The sequence below is a fragment of the Hyaena hyaena genome, unplaced genomic scaffold (genome assembly GCF_003009895.1).
Source record: "Hyaena hyaena isolate Hyena2069 unplaced genomic scaffold, ASM300989v1 scaffold_77, whole genome shotgun sequence".
Lineage (NCBI taxonomy): Eukaryota > Metazoa > Chordata > Mammalia > Carnivora > Hyaenidae > Hyaena > Hyaena hyaena.
In genome coordinates, this window is record NW_024080708.1 from 3,750,067 (window position 1) to 3,768,588 (window position 18,522).

An 18,522-nucleotide genomic window follows, 5' to 3' on the forward strand; every position below is an offset into this window, starting at 1 on the left:
ATTGCCATGTTTACAAAATCAAACAAGTACTCCTTTACTGATTTTTTTATAATCTCAACTTCATTAAATGTTAATGAACAAACTAATTAGTAAACTGCCAACATACTTAGTAGGAAATACATTCAAATAGCAGAAAGTAGTGTTTTCAGTAGAGGTTGCGAGTATTTTTTATTCTATTGCTTTTGTTACCAGATTTAAGTCCTTAAAACAAGACTGTGAATGCCTATTTTAGAATAATCCAATAGCCACAGTTGGCATTTTGAAAGCTGCCAACTTTACACTAAGAGCTTTGGGAAACAGTTAATAAAAATAACTCTTCTTTGTCCTGTTTTCTGTCTGCCTGCATTCTTTTAAAGACATTTACTTGAAAACTGGGTATATGTAAGCACTCATTTCCTTTCCCAACCAAAATCTTTTGTCATTAAAGTATTCAGAAATTTGTATAGGGAAGTAGCTGATATCACAAATGGCAGACTATAATGTCATGTGGGGAAAAAGAATGCAAGAATTATCAATCAAACTGAACTACATTTCTCAAGATTAAAACATAGGGCAATGTAAGAAGTATTACCGCCTTTATTTACAACACCTTCTTATGCTTCAAGACTTATAAATATACAAAAAGAGTAGCCCTCAAAAAAATGAAAGACAATACAACATCTAAATTCCTAGATGCAAAGCAACAAACGTGACAGCAAATGAATAAACTCATAAACAGTACAGCACTTCATTTTTTTTTTTTTATTTCTAGGAGAGATAGAAAGAGAGTGTGAGCAGGGGAGGGTCAGAGAGAGAGGGAGTCACAGACTGAAACAGGCTCCAGGCTCTGAGCTGGCAGTCAGCACAGAGCCCGACGCGGGGCTCGAACCCACGAACCGCGAGATCATGACCTAAGCGAAAGTCGGACGCTTAAGCGACTAAGCCACCCAGGCGCCCCAACAGTATAGCACTTCAAAAACATTATTTAGGAGACCTGAAGCTGACCATTATCTTGGTTAGTATAAAACAAAAGGACAATTAATACAATGATAAAAATCAATAAAGGTGCTTATCCTTTATTTTAAAAATTTATTTCTTTATAATGGAGTAAGGGAGGGGGAAAAAAACAAGACCATTTAGACTGGGGTACAAAGAAGAGTGGAAATTAAAAACAAGGGTTTAATTCTCAAGTACCTTTAATTCTCTATCCCAGGTTTTCCTATTCTATAGGCATTCTTCTTCAACAACCTTTTCTAGTTGCTAAGGGCATTATATCTTGAGTCTCATATTTCCAACCACAGATAAATGAATCTGGAATACCTGCTGTGTCCCCAACGACTGCCATCTTTTGCTTTTACACTATCAAACTATTTGTCCCATTCAGAATGTCCTCTTCATTTCTCTCTACCAAACCACATCCCAGATATCATTAGTTCTCACAGATGAGTGATTTAACTCAAAAAACAATACAAACTGTTTTTTTTTTAATGTTTTATTTATTTCTAGGAGAGAGAGAGAGACAGCGCGAGCAGGGGAGGGCCAGAGAGAGAGGGAGTCACAGACTGAAACAGGCTCCAGGCTCTGGGCTGGCAATCAGCACAGAGCCTGACGCGGGGCTGGAACCCACGAACCGCGAGATCATGACCTAAGCGAAAGTCGGACGCTTAAGCGACTAAGCCACCCAGGCGCCCCAATACAAACTGGTTTTTGACAAGATCCTCCTCAGATGCCACACTGGAATTCTGCCACCAGAATACCACCTATTGTTATTCATCACTGTTTTTAGGAAATCTTTGTATCATTTAACAGGGCATCTCATAAGCATACTTTACACCAGAGCTGGCCTTGGAAAACTGTTTTGAGGGTTTAAAATTATCCCTCATTCATGACTATAAGTCACCAAAACCAAGCTGATATTACTGCTGACTACCTCAGTAATTATATATTTATTTGCTTACTTGTTTATTATCTGCTTATCCCATTAAGTTATAAACTCTGTAAGGATAGGAACTACTTCTGTTTTATACACTACTGTATACCCAACACCCGGAACCGTACCTAGCTACTACCCCATTTCTGTTTCCCTTCACAACAAAACTTCTAGAAAGAATTATATATATTTGCTCTGTCTCCAAATATGTGCTTGGCTTCATATGCTCTAATCCCTCTGGTCCCTGCTCATAGGTCACCTTAAAGAGGCCTTTGCAGACCAAATTTATCTAAAACACCAACCCCCACCCCTCTCTATACTATAGCTTACTTTATTTTTCTTCATATGGCTTAATGCCACCTGCAATGTATTATTTGTGTATTTGCCTCCCTCAACTAGAATGTTAGCCCAAGGAGAATAAAGATTTTATTTTGCTCACTTGCTGTTATCTCTAGCACCTAAAACAGTGCTTCGTTTTTAGAAAGCACTGGTAAGTATCTGTTAAATGAATGTATCCTGTACAATCACATACAGGATTTACTCTTACCTTTTGTGCTTATACAACAGCAACAAAAGGTGGAAAACTGGGCAGATTTTCTAATGTAAAGGTAATATAAAATCCATGCCATAGCTGTACTGCAACAGGGTAAACATTATAGGGCCATTTATTATTAATTTTTGGCTTATCTTACATCCATCCAGTCCTCCCACAACTGTCCACTAGAAACAGGTTTTTATCAGCTGAATCATTTCTACTTCAAGTATCATGTTTTGAAAAATACAAATAAAATGACTAAAGAATACTAAATGTATTCTTCAATATCACTCAGTAAGACAGTAAGTGATCTGTAGAAGTGCTGTTGGAGAACTTCCAGATTTGGGCAATCATAGGTCAAAATGAAATGCTGCTGTGATATTTTATTATAATGCTTGTATGTAATTTTGGTTATAAATCATAAATGCATAATCACTATCATACCAAAATTACTGAATAACTACCAATGTTTTACTTTAGTAGTGGTATAATTACAAATTGGACATATTCAATGTTACTACTCCAAATCAATTTCTATATACAACATAGGAAAAGTAATTACTACGGAAAATGGTAAAAATATAGATCCTCCTTTGGCCTTCAAGCATAGAAAATGGTACTTCATTAATAGATAAATGAATATCAGATGTTTATATCGCTGCTCATATGTTTCAAAAATTCATGAGACTCAACAATGCCATGAGGTGGGGAAAATAAAGTTTTGTTCCCATTTTACAGATGAGGAAACGAAGTCTTTATAAAACAATTAGAGCTGAATAGAGGCAAAAAATACCAAAGAATCAGGGAAGACAAACAAAGTCAGGTTAATAAGGCAAGTGGAATCACTCAACTCAAGTGATGTACTGATGTATTTGTGGATGCTGGTTTGTAGCTGACTTATTAAAAAGAAAATGCCATAGGGTAAGCTCTGGGGAGGGCAAATTACACTGTGTTCTGTTCCCTCCCTGGAACATTCTGACACATGCAAAATCAAGTAAAAAATTACTTTTAAAGATCTCTTTGAATGAGAAAGGTCAGCTTTGTGGGAGGTTTTGAAAAAAGAAGGTTGTTCAGGGTCATCACTTTATAGTCTTGGTTTTTTCATTAGAATGAAATCTACTTGATAGCAAATACTAGTTTCCTGCTTACATCATAAGTCTCCAATACCTAATCAAAAAAACCCTCTTCTATATAATCTACACCATTATTATTACTTTAACTGAACTCTAGAGGATTGAAGATTCATGACCCTCAGTTGAAGTGGAGTAGAAGTTTCCTGTCTATGCTTCGGGAAAGAAAGACCCCAGCAGGGGCACCAGGGTGGCTCAGTCGGTTAAGCATCTGACTTCAGGTCATGATCCCACAGTCTGTGGTTGCGGGGGGTGGTCAGGTCGGCCTCCATGCTGACAGCTCAGAGCCTGGAGCCTGCTTCAGATTCTGTGTCTCCCTCTCTCTCTGCCCCTCCCCTGCTCACACTCTGCCTCTGTCTCAAAAATAAAAAATAAACATTAAAATTTTTTTTAAAAAAAGACCCCAGCAGCAAGCAGGGAAGAAAAAAGAGAGAGTAGTATTATTAAGAGGTATCTAAAAAAAAAAAAAAAAAAAAAAAAAAAAAACNAAAAAAAAAAAAAAAAAAAAAAAAAAAAAAAAAAAAAAAAAAAAAAAAAAAAAAAAAAAAAAAAAAAAAAAAAAAAAACCTGAGGCTTTTGGTATGCAGTCAATAATCCTTCCACTATTACCAAGAAACAGTGGTGACAGTCATAGTCCTTCATATCTTAAGACCTCCAATGAAGCTGTCCTTTCTCATTCAAAACAGATCGATCTAGAGGGTTTGATATTAAGTAACCAGTCAGAGAAAGACAAATACCATATAATTCCACTCATATGTGGAATTTAAGAAATAAAACTAGTTAACAAATTAACAAAGAGATGAACAAAAAAACAATTAGGTATATAGAACGGGTGATATTGCCGGGGGGGGGGGTTTGAGTGAAACAGATAAAGGGGATTAAGAGTACACTTATTGTGATGATCAGTGGGTGATGTACAGAACTGCTGCATCATATCATACATTAAAACTAATATAACACTGTAGGGGCACCTGGGTGGCTTAGGGGCACCTGGGTGGCTCAGTCAGTTAAGTGTCTGACTTCTGATCCTGGCTCAGGTTATGATCTCATGGTTGTGTCTTGCCTAGGGGTTGCTCTATGGGATTTTCTATTAAGTCAAAATGATATCTATTAATTTACAATATGTGTGTGGGTGGGGATTTGATATTTCCTTTATCTGAAATGAAATGTCATGGCCATCGTTTAGGCACTCTGGTTCCAGTAATAAGGTACTTGGAAGCCCCAAAATTTTACCAGTTCCTTTGTGAACATGGACTGCAGGCATATTTTGCTAAGAAAAACTTAAAGAGAATGTTTTCAACGTTGGGCTCCTTGAGTTCAGGTTGGGGAAAAAGGAGAGAAAGCCTTGTATTTTTGAGGGATGGTCATTAAGAAGTTCTTTAAGAAGCTACCTTATTATATATGTGTTTAATTATGACAAATCATTTCCACCATGATTTGTTGTTTGCATAAATATCATAAAATATTTTGAAATGGAAAGCTCATTTAAAACATTATTATGTTCTAGTTCATACATATGATTTAATTTCAAGGCAATTGTGCCAGGATGAAAGAGGAGACAGGGAAAAAGAGTAAGTTTACTTTTTAGTCTTGTCCTCCAACCCCAAAACAAGGCCTACTAAAGGAGATTATCAATCTAACACACAAGAACCTGCTTACACTATGCAGATATGGAATATTCAAAAATCAAATGCTCTCAACAAATGATCTAAAGTAAAGCTTTTCTGATGCACAGATCTTCCCAAGTCTCATACACTAGAATGTAGCCCCATAATTTCACTCATGTAGTAGCTCCAATCTACCAAGCAAACTGTTGATTTGTGCTTAATGAGCCAAATATGCATAAATTATTTTCAATTACATAAAGCCAGTTGTTAAATTTAGATGCTATAGAAAAGTCATTACCCTTACCATCCAGGAAGATCAATATAATGTAAGGTAACTGCAAAAGTCCAGAAGGGTGAATTACTTCACTAAAAATGAAAGAAAATTACTTTATCTATAAAGTAACCTTTATGTATAACAAAAATTTACACAATATATTCTACCCTACTGTGAACCAGGACAACAAAGATAAATTAGGCAAATGATAAGTTATCTACCAGATATCCACTAGATAGATTTCAGAAATTTAGAAAAGTATCTCGGAATCCTAACTTACAAGTTAATCTCCTATCACAACCACTCTAGGGTTCTCTGTTGCCCCAATTCCATTTTTAGGGAAAATAATAGAGTCAACTAACTTTACCAAGTCCACAGCTAAAGTCATTACATTGCTGGTGGTTATTGCCAATTAACACATGGCAAAGAAATAAAACCTTAAAGAAAGTACAGCTATTAACATTTCTAGATGGTCATTATCTCTTCTTCATTAAAGAAAATGTATAAAGGAATCCTTTAAAGAGGTAGCGCATAACACTGGATTTCAGCAAGCAAAATGGACAAAGGCAAGCTTATGCTGGCACCCAGACTCCTGTGAGAGCTAATCCAAATGTGGATTTGTGGTAAAGCATAGCAGAGCTCTTGGCTTCACAATTTTAAGTAAGAATATAGTAATTGAGCAGTCATGAAAATCAGCACACACTTCTTCTGGACCAAAAAGAACCACACAAACCTTAAAAACACTTCTGCTCCTTCTGATCGATTTTGCTTAACTTACGTGTAATAAACTCGTGGAAATTTCAAGCATCTTGACAATACCACAGGTAAAATAATCATGCATACACACTGACCATAATAAGAGCCTATGGCTATTCTCAACATACACATGTGGTAGAAATCTTGGTTTATTTCTACAGACAAATCTTTTATTCTAGAGATATGGGCTTGAAGAGTACATGGGAGTGAGTGGAATAGAGACACTGGTGCAGTCGGTCCATGTTTGAATCTGATTTACCTGTTATTTTTCAGGAACACAGCTGTACAAAGTGAAGTATACCTCCTTGGTAAATGTGGACAAGAGCACCATAAAAATTCTGGTCAAGAAAAATTATGGGGAACCAAAATATTATGCTGTTAACACAGAGCTATAAGATGTTTTAAATATACTCTGAATTGTTCTTAATGGACTAAAGAGGGTAAATCATGTCACTGGGTAATTACGAACATTGATTCTCAAATTTAATTTGGAAAATATATGCATCTATTATATGGAAAGGCTCCTCTGCAAAATAACACTTGTAATTTATAAAAATCAGAAAATGATCAAATGTGAAGTTTAACCAGCAATTTTGTTGCCATATTTTCAAGAGGGTCTTTTTAGAAGCCAGAAAAGATGAACAGGTCTTGCAAAAAACAAAAACAAAAAAACAAAAAAAAAACCCTCCTGTAGAACCTCAGAATTCTCTCCACCTTGAGGATGGCTTGAAAAAAAGAGGAAACAGCAGCACACATCTGTCACCACCTTAACAACATGCATTAATTTGGCACCTATTACCTTTCATTTTATCCTCTCAACTCTATGAAACAGACACAATTTCATAGAAGAGGAAGAGCAATGCCATCTCCTCCGTGAATCTTTACACAACTTTTCAGTTATTTGGTTCTAATTAGAATTTGCTCTATTTACTAGCTACTGGTTATAAGTTTAATTTGCCTGGGTTACTGGTTACTACCCCCCTAGCCTGACCCTCTCCCCCTTATCCAGATTAAGAACAATTCAAAGGCGGGTAAGTGAATCTTAACTGTCTTCATACACTAGCATTCCATGTGGCACACAGCAGGCGTTTATGGTGGAATAAATCAAAGTATTTGTCGAATGCCATTCAACAAGAGATGAAGATAGGGCTAAAATGCAGATTTCCCTACTCTTCCCTCTTCATCACGCTGCCTAAACGAAGCCTGGTCCACCACTTCAAGGCCACCATACCAACTGCAAATGGTCACGAAAAAGTGTTCTGCATCCCCCCCACCCCCGTCCGGTGTCCAAAAGTTTGAATGCCGGAATGCCCCTGCCCCAGACACGAGGTCTCCAAATTGTCTGGAGGCTTTAAACACGTAACCTAAGGCCCGTTCTGGATTTGTAAAATCAAATCACTGAAGCCAGGACGGATTTGGCGGCAAGAGTTAAAACTTCCACTGGTTTCACTGGTTGGCTTTACAATCGTGGCTTTTTAAGAAAGGGCAGAGCCGAACACTCGAGAGGGAACCGAATTACGACGACGCTTACTCTGAAATAAGAGCCTAGGGACTGAAAACTGGGTGGCAGAGCAAAAGATGCTAGATTGGGAGAGGTCCCCAATTCTGAGCCCACTCCCCCCAACTCGAACCCCCTCCCCAACCCCCGCCACTTCCGAATCTCTCATTTGAAGCCATTCCCTCAGGATGTGACTGGGGCTCCTCCCTTTCTCCTCACCATCCTCCCTGCCCCCCAACTGCCCCCCCCCCCGGATGGTGATTATCAAGAGGGGGTTTCGTGAAAAAAGTTAAGTCTACAACTGCCGGACTGGTCCCGGTCACCAGACTAAACGCTACCTGTCGAGGTCTAACACTCGTTAGCCCCTCCCCCGGGGGAAGAGACCGGGCAGGTACTTTGCCCAGAAAGAACACCTCCTCTGCCTCAGATTGTTCCACCTCCTCTGAAAGGACCCCTCCTTCCATTCCCCCTCCCACCCGGAGCGCAGCGGCTGGTCAGGTGAGGCATTCTCGGGACTCAGGGACGGAGGCGGGGACGACGGAAAGGTGGCAGCGGGAGAAGAACCAGCTCCTCCGCCCGGGGTAGAGAATCGCGCGGCGGGTGGCGACGCATAACTGTTTTCCTCACCTGCGAACACGGCCCCAAGGCGGGTGAGGGGGTTGGCCGCAGCTTACCTGTGAGACCCCCTCCGCCTTCCTCGCCATAGCCCCGACGCCGCTGAAGCACGAAGTAGTCGTTGGACCTTTCCATCAGCCAGAGCTTCAGCGCATTTTTCAGGAGCACTTCCTCAGGCTTCAGCCACATCGCGAACTTTGTGCCGCCCAGCAGCAGCGACCCAGATGCCCTCCCCACCTCACCCTCCACGTGTCTATTTCCCTCTACTTCTCCTTCTACCAAATCTCCCTCAGGCCAGCAGCGGCTTGCGTTCAGGTTTTCCACACTTCCCCCAACCCTCCCTTCTCTCCCACGTAGGCAGCGAGATTGCCAATTCCCTCCTACAGCTCTACCGCCCGACTGGGAAATAGTCCCGCTTCCTTGACTCCTGGGAGTTGTAGTTTTCTATTCGCTTTTCTGTACTCAAACAACGGGAGTTGGGAACTACAATTCCCACAATCCACTGGGGTGAGGAGGGGGTGCGGGCGCTTTCAAAGCGCGTCCCGCCACCACTTAAGAGTGTATTTTGCCTGCTTAAACTTTAAAGCGGTGTTGTTGTTGTTGTTGTTGTTCAAATAAATGAGCCCCAAGCATAAATGTGTTGCTTCTTCTCATCCTTTTACAGCCCAGGGTGTTAAACCGTAGAAAACAAAGTTTCTGGAATTTTGGTGTAACCAACGGCCCATTCTGGGAAGCAGCAGTAGCAGTAACTGATATTAAATAAGCTCTTTGAAAGCGATTTCATATACAGATGTCTCACGTAACTCTCACAGAAGTCTTACGAAGTGGATATTATTCCTCACTTTGCACAAAATAAAAGCACCGACGGGTGAGATGACTTATCCAAGGTCACACAGTAAGTGGAATCTGATAGAATTCCTTGTCTAAAGTCTTCCTTAGACTAAGCTCTTTCTGCCTATAAAGGAAGAATATAAAATCTCCAGAAGCCACATGATTTTATTCATGCCGCGAGCCCCTCCCTTCCCCCCACTGCCACCCCAATTTGTTTATTTAACTCTTGTAATCAGCCACGGAAAAAGGTCTTCTCCGACTTTCCTTTTTAGGACCTAAACCATTTATAAACATTTTCCCCCCTTTATTAAACTCTTTAAGAAAAAAAAAATCCCTTTCAGGGCAGCCTTCACCTCTTTGTACCTTGGCAGCTGCTTACACACTAAGGTAAATGAGGTCAGTGATTTGTATGGCGTCGCAGTGAGGAATTATTTGAGGGACGTTTTTATTTATTGCAATAAATGAGCCCATCAGAATTAAAGGGTGCGTTAAAAGCAAAAACAGGTTTGTTGAAAGAAAGGAGTTGGGAGGCAAGGTACAAAAAACAAGGGGCTCTAGGTATGCTATTTTGAGAATAAAGCCTCAAGGCCATTTCAATTTACAAAAAAAAAGGGGGGGGTGGGGCACACCCAAGATGCCAAGTCCTGTAGCCAAAGAACTCTGCCTTGGAGCGGTGTCTCTGGCTTAACCTTTCCAAGATGTGGGCCAGCTCATGGGAGGCACGTGTGTGCTACCACAGGGAGTTTTCTTGAGGGTAAGAGAAGGGTCAATTTGGGATTCTCTTCTACTAAAAGGCAGTTAGTACCAAGTCAGCTCTCTGAATAAGACAGGAAGAGACAATCTTCCCAGAACCCCAATTGAAATGTATCTTTGGGGAAAGCCATCCCAATTTGGATGCATATTATGGAATATGATTTCTGACCTTCCTGGTAAAAGCTTAGTGAATGTAGCAAATGTCGACACATGTGAGGTGTCATTTTTACCTTTCCTTCTCTTTTGAATTTTCTTCCTCATCAAACCAAATTCTTTTCCAATTCCTTAATGGTTACAGTTGTGACAAGGGCTGTCCAGAAGTGGATGGTTCCTTTCTGTAATATTGATTTAATCCTTATTTTAAAACATGCACATTTTTACATCCTTACTTTATAGATGAAGAACAGAGGAGTCTAAGAGAAGTTAAATAACCTATCTAAGATCACATAGCTAAATAAGTTGCAGAGTTGGGATTTGAACATACATTTTTCTCACTACAAATTATGACACTATACTACCTTATGCATATGGCTAATAGATACTTCAAATACAACATGTCCATAGCCAAACTAAATTCTCCAACATTTCTCCGGCCCAAAGTTGGTTATCCTTCTAGGTTCTTACAGTTCAGAGCACCACTGTTACCAAGATGCTCAAGCTAAGAACTTTGGAATAATCTTCAACTTCTTACTCTCACCACCGTCACTGTCTTACATACATCCTCCCCTCTACTTCTTTTTCAAAAGTCCATCCCACCATATTACCACTTCAGATTGGCCTCACATCACTTTCCTGCTACACTGTAATAGCATCCCAACTCATCTTTCTGCCTCCATTCTTGTTTTCTGATTTACTCAAGCCACATATTTATGGACATTAATGTTATACCATGCAGAGATAATACCTCACTTATCCAGCAATCTTTTCAGCTGACTCAGCCTTCTAAATCATAGCCTGAAACATCTATGTGCAAAGGTACTAGAAAACCCCAAATAGCAGGGTGTGTGGGTGGCCCAGTCAGTTAAGGATCCAACTTCAGCTCAGGTCATGATCTCATGGTCCGTGAGTTCAAGCCCTGCGTCAGGCTCTGTGCTGACAGCTCAGAGCCTGGAGCCTGCTTCCAATTCTATGTTGCCCTCTCTCTCTGCCCCTCCCCCACTCACTCTGTCTCTCAAAAATGAATAAACATTAAAAAAATTTTTTTAAAAAAGAAAACCCCAAATAGCAATTCTAAACCCTGTGCCAATGGACAAGCTGAGGCTGTCAAAGATTCCTCTGGATTCTTATTTGAAACGAATTTCACAAGCTTAGTTGATGCTTTACAGCCTGCAGCAGGTTTAGAAGCAGTAAGAGTCAAAACTGGAGAACCAGGGACGCCTGAGCGGCTCAGTCGGTTAAGGCCCGACTTCAGCTCAGGTCATGATCTCACAGTTCGTGGGTTCGAGCCCCATGTCGGGCTCTGTGCTGACAGCCAGCTCAGAGCCTGGAGCCTGCTTCAGATTCTATATCTCCCTCTCTCTCTGACCCTCCCCTGCTCACGCTGTCTCCCTCAGAAATAAATTTTAAAAATTAAAAAAAAAAAAACCACAGGAGAACCATTTAAATGTTTGCTGCTCAAAATGCAGACCCTGAACCAGCAACATCTGCATCACCCAGGAACTTGCTAGAAACTCAGAATCTCAGGACCCATCCCAGACCTGCTGAATCAGAATGTACATTTTAACAAGATCCCTCGGTAATTTGTAGGCACATTAAAGTTTTAGGTGCATTGATTTAAGCAAATTAGATATTTGAAAATCAAACTCTACAATAAATTGGGGGTGATTAATCATGTTTCCATTAAGACCTACATCGGCATCTTTTAAAAATAAGTCCTGTTAAAGAATTTTAGATGATTGGATTACTTTTTTGAACAAGTTTATTTCAGGACATGCCCATTAAAATTTTCTAAGGCAGTGGTTGAAAATGGGTATCTGTTGGAGGAGAAATTGCCATTATTCATGCTACACCCTATTTATATATGCTACTAACCATCAAAATCTAGGTATGTCCACAAATATCTCGTATTCATGATACATTTTTGGAGACAAAAGAACTAGTGGGTAGTGTTTTTCAATTTTTCACCAAATTAGCTCTGAGGTAGAGGACAGTGAATATTTATCTCTGGAGGTCAAGGTGCCCACCATATCAATTTCTTACATAGTATGTAATACTAAATTTTGGTGGTTTTTTTTAAGTTTATTTATTTATTTTGAGAGAGACAGAGATACTACAAGTGGGGGAGGGGCAGAGAGAGAGGGAGAAAGAGAATCCCAATCAGGCTCTGCACTGTCGGCTTGGAGCCCGATGTGGGGCTCGAACTCACGAAACTGTGAGATCATGACCTGAGTCAAAACCAAGAGTCGGTCGCTTAACCAACTGAGCTACCTAGGCACCCCAAAATTTTATATTGTTTAATGTTTAAAAATATTTTTGAAATTCACTCCAAAGAGAAGAGGCAATAAGTAAAAGTCTCAATATTTGTTACAGCCTAGGGTGATAAAATTTCTCCAGATGTTACAGATCTTAATTAAAATACTTAATAAATGTGGGGCGCCTGGGTGGCTTAGTCGGTTAAGCGTCCGACTTTCGCTTAGGTCATGATCTCGCGGTTCGTGGGTTCGAGCCCCGCGTCGGGCTCTGTGCTGACTGCCAGCTCAGAGCCTGGAGCCTGTTTCAGTCTTGACTCCCTCTCTCTCTGACCCTCCCCTGTTCACACTATCCTCTCTCTCTCCTAGAAATAAATAAAACATAAAAAAACAATTAAAAAAAATACTTAATAAATGAACAAAAACTAGATGGGGGCGGGATGTGGGGAAGGAATGTTCCACATAGCATTCCAACCATGTCCTTAAATGCCTGGAAACCATGTACATTCTTATTTGTAAGATAATACAAACTGAATTCTGCTAAGCCTATAAATGAACTCTCAGAAAATCCCTCCCAAAGTTGGAGACTCCCTATACATACATATCTACTGCCACTGTTAAAGGAAGTAGTTTATATTTTGATTATTATGTGAGTAATAAAGTCTGTTGCTCAAACTATCATTTTGTTACCAGTATACGAAGAAAAGGCACAAGTGACATGGAATTCCTCTCCTTTGTATATGCTGAAGAAAATTGAAAACATACATCTACAAAGACTTGTACATAATTCATAGCAGCAGCATCCATAATGGACAAAGAGTGGGAACAATCCAAATATTCATTAACTGATGGATAACCAGATGTGGAAAAATGGAATATCATCAATGAAAAGGAGAGGTGCTGATGCATGCTTCAAACATGAATGAGCCTTTATTTTTTTAATGCTATATTTATTTCTGAGAGAGAAAGAGAGAGACACAGCATGAGCAACGGAGGGTCAGAGAGAGAAGGAGATACAGAATCTGAAATAGGCTCCAGGCTCTAAGCTAGCTGTCAGCACAGAGCCCAACGTGGGGCTCAAACCCACGAACTGCGAGGTCATGACCTGAGCTGAAGTCAGACCGTAACCGACTGAGCCACCCAGGCACCCCATGAATGCACCTTTAAAAGACTACTCTAAGTAGAAGCTAGTCACAAAAGATCACACACATATTGTATGCTTCAATTTATATGAAATGTCCAGAATAAGCAAATCTATAGAGATTGAAAGCAGATTGGTGGCTGCCTGAGGCTGGGAATGGGAGCAGGAATTGACTACAAATGGGTATGAGGGAACTTTTTGGGGATGATGGGATGTTCTAAAACTGGATTGTGGTAACAGCTGCACAACTCTGTACATTAGCTAAGCATTGTAGAAGTATACATTTATAATGGGCAAATTTTTGGTATGTTAATTATATTTCAATACAGATGGTGACAATTTTAAAAATTATAAATTCTCCCTAAAAAGAACCCCCCCCACACACACAAAACAAGAAGAATATAGATCAAGAGGTCAAATTTATTATGGGGCATCACACACATGTACACCTGGCATATTGCCACATAAGACATATATGTACCTAAGGCATATGTGTGCCTTGGTTTGATAATCAGGGCTCTGAGGTGTCCCAAACATCTGTTTATTCTTAACATTTTTGGCAAAAGAGATGCACTTAACTCATTAACAGCATCCCAACAACCATACTGCCAAAGAGAAGGCTGAAGGAAAAGAAAACTTTAATAAAGTGGTTTTATGTTTTGGGTAGTATAAAGATGGACTGGCATCAAAGTGTCTTTCTAACCTTATATTATCAGTGGCCAACTTCATTATTTACCTTGATGACACTGAAAACTAATTCATGGTATGTTCAGTTGTATTAAAATGTCAACAATTCCCCTCTCTGTAATATGTAAATAAACATCATACTAAAGTTTGAGTTTTTATTCATCAAATATATCAATGACCATTTTTTCCCCTCCCAAATCCAAGCATATATGAAAAGTTAGTATGGGCTAACTGAACTAAACAGCAGACACAAACTTTTATTGGAATATTTTATTTACATTTTATATTTAAAGAGAATCAATACAAATCCGGGAATATTTACAGCATTTCAAATCAGTATACAAGAATGCAATGGTTTTGTCCATTCTACATTTAGCAAACAAAAATACATGTCTTTTCTGCTTTTGCCTAAATTCTGCTGGAATTTTCACTGGAAATACAACTTTAAAACCAAGATAAGCCACACAGAATACAAATAAAGTGCATTTTTAAATAGCTCTATTTTACTTTGGTGGATGAAAGCTTCAAACTTTATATTAAGGCACCTGGAATTCTTCCCCCCCCCAATTCTTTTTCAAACACCAAGAAAATGCATTCATAAAATTTATAGCTTATATGGACAGAATTTTAGTTTACCTAATATAATTTTAGCCCATTTAGGTAAATTGTAAACTAACTTTTCAAAGTCAACATTGTTCGGAAAACATTTTCTACAGACTAATTTCTGCAGACTAATTCATACACAAGGATCAATGACCAATTTTTGTGTGACTTCTTATCATTTTCAAATAGTATGATAATTTATATACTTTGCTTTTGAAAATCCCATAATTTTGAGAAATAGTTATACAGCATTTTTATAAGGAAACCTTTTGTCTATAAAAGTGTCAAATTGGTGTCATTAATATACCAATCAATCCAGTCCAGTCCATATTCTCTGATAAACTATGCTCCACACTCACATGAAGTACATTTAGCTTAATTTTAAAAATAAGAAATAGTTAGAATGAATATTTTGTTTTAATCTTGTTCTATCAACTTAATATAGCTTTAAAAGACATTTCATGAAGTACTAGCCTAAGTTTGCACTGCTTTTTACATTACAATTCCAGATCAATATAAGCACCTGGAGAAAAACCCTGACACATATAGCCCAAGCTAAAATAGTAGTATTTTTAATTAAGATACTATCATAAAATAAAGTGATCACAGCTACTCCACATTTTAAAAGCAATGTGTTTTTATAAGAAAACTGTTGTAAATGAAAAATATGACTACTTGAAGAGACTTTTAAATGTTTAAAAATGTTGCTATCACTATTAAGAGGAAACTTGCCTATGAAAAACATTATGAGTTTGTGGGAAAAAAGTTAATAGATTAAATATTTTAAGTAATTTAACTATAGCATATTAGTCATCTCAGCACTTTCAATATCATTATTTAATTAAGTTTATCCAGTTCATTAATAGTAAACTAGGCCCTGATTGGCAGTTCTGTTACTACTAAAGTTTCAAGTTTTCTATTGACACAGATTTTAGGATTTAATTTCTCGAACAGCAGTCTCTTGATCAGGAGTTTCATCTTCTTCAAAGGTTGGGTTGTCAACATGAGGAACAACATCCACTGCCATGGAACTTGCCTCATGGTTTACCAGCTGTAGGTTTTCATCTTTAGAAAGAAATGGCAATTTTAGGATGATTTTGCCCCTTTCTTCTTTAAGATAAAATTCAAGGCTTTTCTTGTCTAATGCTATCATACTCTGATTATTATATTCATCCCTTGTTCCTTTAATAATTACATGTCTTACATAAGGCATATATGACATTATTCTATTGATTTACAATTACTCTTTTTTTAATTCACATGTGTGCTTACTACTTCTACCTAGATTAATAGCCTCCTTAAGAGCAGAAGTTCTGTCTTCTGCTGCTTTTCCATCCTTAAACCTGGCTTCACATTTCAATCACCTGGGTGCTTTAAAAAAATTACCTATGCCTTTTCATATGCATAGACTTAAAAACAAATAGGAAGGTACAAGGGGTTCCCCAAATGAAGTACAAACAGTAACAGATGAACATAATTATATAAAAAGGAAATATATAACCATCCTGAAAACAGTGGGGAAGAAAAAAACTGACCTAAGTAACTTTGGAGAACAGTATTTTGACTATATCCTATAAGGCTAAAAACAAAAAGGACTCAACTAGTTAGTGAAATGTTGAGTTACAAATAAGGAAAGGGGTAGGCTAGAATAAACTGTGGTGTTTCACTAGAATCAGATATATCAGTATTGAGCTGTTTTCCAGATACATAGATACACAGGTAGATAGATATATACAGATGTGCGCATATATTTGAGCACATACACATATTTCCTAGCTTTGTTCACTAAAAGGGCTAATAGCAATGATACCCTCATAGCAATGAACATACCTACTGCCCAGATCTTGGTTCTGAAGTACTGTTCTCCAAAAAGAAAAGCCACCCTCCCCCCAAAGAAGTGGCTAGGGCACTAGGGTTAGGGCAAGGAGAATACAATATTAACCTCTTGTAGCCTAGGGCACAGCAAACTATAGCCTGCAAGTCAAATCAATAGCTAAGAGTGGTTTTCACATTTTTAAAAGGTTGTAAGTCAAACACCCACCCACCCCTCTCCTCACTCTGCCAAATACAGCAGAGACTCATGGCTTTCAAAGCCAAAAATATTTACTATCTGACCCTTTACAGAAAAAGTTTGCCAATCCCTGGCCTAGAACATCCTGTGGTACCAGAAAAGTAAGGAAGTGCTCAAAAAAAAAAAAAAAAAAAATGAGGCAGGTTGAAAGAACACAGAAACCACTTTGAGGAGAGTTCCCAATGACCAAATCTAGGAGAATCTAAGCAATCAATAAATCATGAGAATAATTTTGTATAATAAAAGAAATATCTGAGTCCATACTATAATAGATGAATAATTGAATAAGTAAATAGATAAAGGCTAGCTGTTCCTTAAAATAGAAGCATAATTAATGTAGAAAGAAGGATGGAAATAGAAAATTACCATTTGGCACACATTTCAGTAATAATTATTGCAAGGAAGAAGCATCAATTGCTAAAATTAGTGGGTAAAACCATGATGAGAAACAGAACATTTGCATTGTCTCCAAGTGTCTCTCTATAAGATAATAATTGCAAAGGGAAAAATATTAACTTTAAAAGCTGAACCTTGTCAGGCACTCACTATCTTAACCAAGTAAGCAACATTAAAAACCATCAGTAATAAGACATGAACATCATGTGCCTCATTATATGAGACAGAGAAGAGCACAATATTATTTCTGTGGTATTCTTGCCAGAAACAGACAGTGAACAATGAATATAACCATTGGAAAATAGCAGACAGGTTCAAAGTGAGGGACATTCTACAAAATAACCGACCAGTAATCTTCAAAGTGTCAATATCATGAATGACTGAGACTAAGGAACAACCACAGATTGGAGATGAAGAAGATATGACCATTAAACGCAATGTGGATCTCTCAACAAATTGGGTAGAAAAGGAACATATCCAAACATAATAAAAGCTATTTATGACAAACTCACAGCTAACATCATCCTCAACAGTAAAAAGCTAAAAACAAAACGTTTTCCTCTAAAATCACAAAGTACTTACCCCTACCACTTCTATTCAACATAGTACTAGAAATTGTAGCCAGAGCAATTAGTTACAAAAAGGAAAAGGCCTCAAAATCAGAAAGGAAGAAGTAAAATTATTTCCATATGACATGACCTTATATACAGAAAATGATTAAGACTCCCACCAAAAGACTATTAGAACTAATAAATGAACTCAGTAAAGTTGCAGGATACAAAATCAACATGCAAAAACCAGTCACATTTCTATACACTAACAATGAAATACCTGAAAAAGATATAAAACAGTTCCCTTTATGACAGCATCAAAAACAAAAATATACTTATGAATAAATTTAACCAAAGAGGTAAAAAATCTATACTGAAAACTTTGATGAAAGATACTGAAGAAATACAAACAAATGGAAAGATATCCTAGGTTAATGAATTAGAAGAATATTGTTAAAATGTCCATATACCCCCCAAAGCCATCTATAAATTCAATGCAATTCTTATAAAAATTCCAATGGCATTTTTCACAGAAATAAAAATTCTAAAATTTATATGGGACCACAAAGACCCTGGATAGTCAAAGTCTTCCTGAGATAGAAGAACAAAGTTGGAGGCATAACACTTCCAGATTTAAAGCTATACTACAAAGCTATAGTAACCAAAATAGTATACTGGCATAAAAACAGACACACAGACCAATGGAACAGAATTGAGGGCCCAGAAATAAACCTGTGCACATGTAGTCATCTAATAT

The 18,522-nt window shown here is 38.1% G+C and overlaps 2 protein-coding genes across 3 annotated transcripts in view; both read right to left on the reverse strand.

The window, feature by feature from the left end:
- The window catches only part of TBC1D8B (TBC1 domain family member 8B), a 63,756-nt gene extending 55,133 nt beyond the window's left edge, over positions 1-8,623 (reverse strand). Inside the window, exon 1 of the mRNA XM_039233476.1 lies at positions 8,384-8,623. Coding sequence (XP_039089407.1) covers positions 8,384-8,513 — 130 coding nt within the window. The 5' untranslated portion in view covers positions 8,514-8,623. The remainder of the gene's footprint in view (positions 1-8,383) is intronic.
- A 5,776-nt stretch (positions 8,624-14,399) lies between these two features.
- The window catches only part of RNF128 (ring finger protein 128), a 102,167-nt gene continuing 98,044 nt past the window's right edge, over positions 14,400-18,522 (reverse strand). For both annotated transcript variants that reach the window (XM_039233535.1, XM_039233534.1), the window contains exon 7: positions 14,400-15,812. In XM_039233535.1, coding sequence (XP_039089466.1) covers positions 15,679-15,812 — 134 coding nt within the window. In that variant the 3' untranslated portion in view covers positions 14,400-15,678. The remainder of the gene's footprint in view (positions 15,813-18,522) is intronic.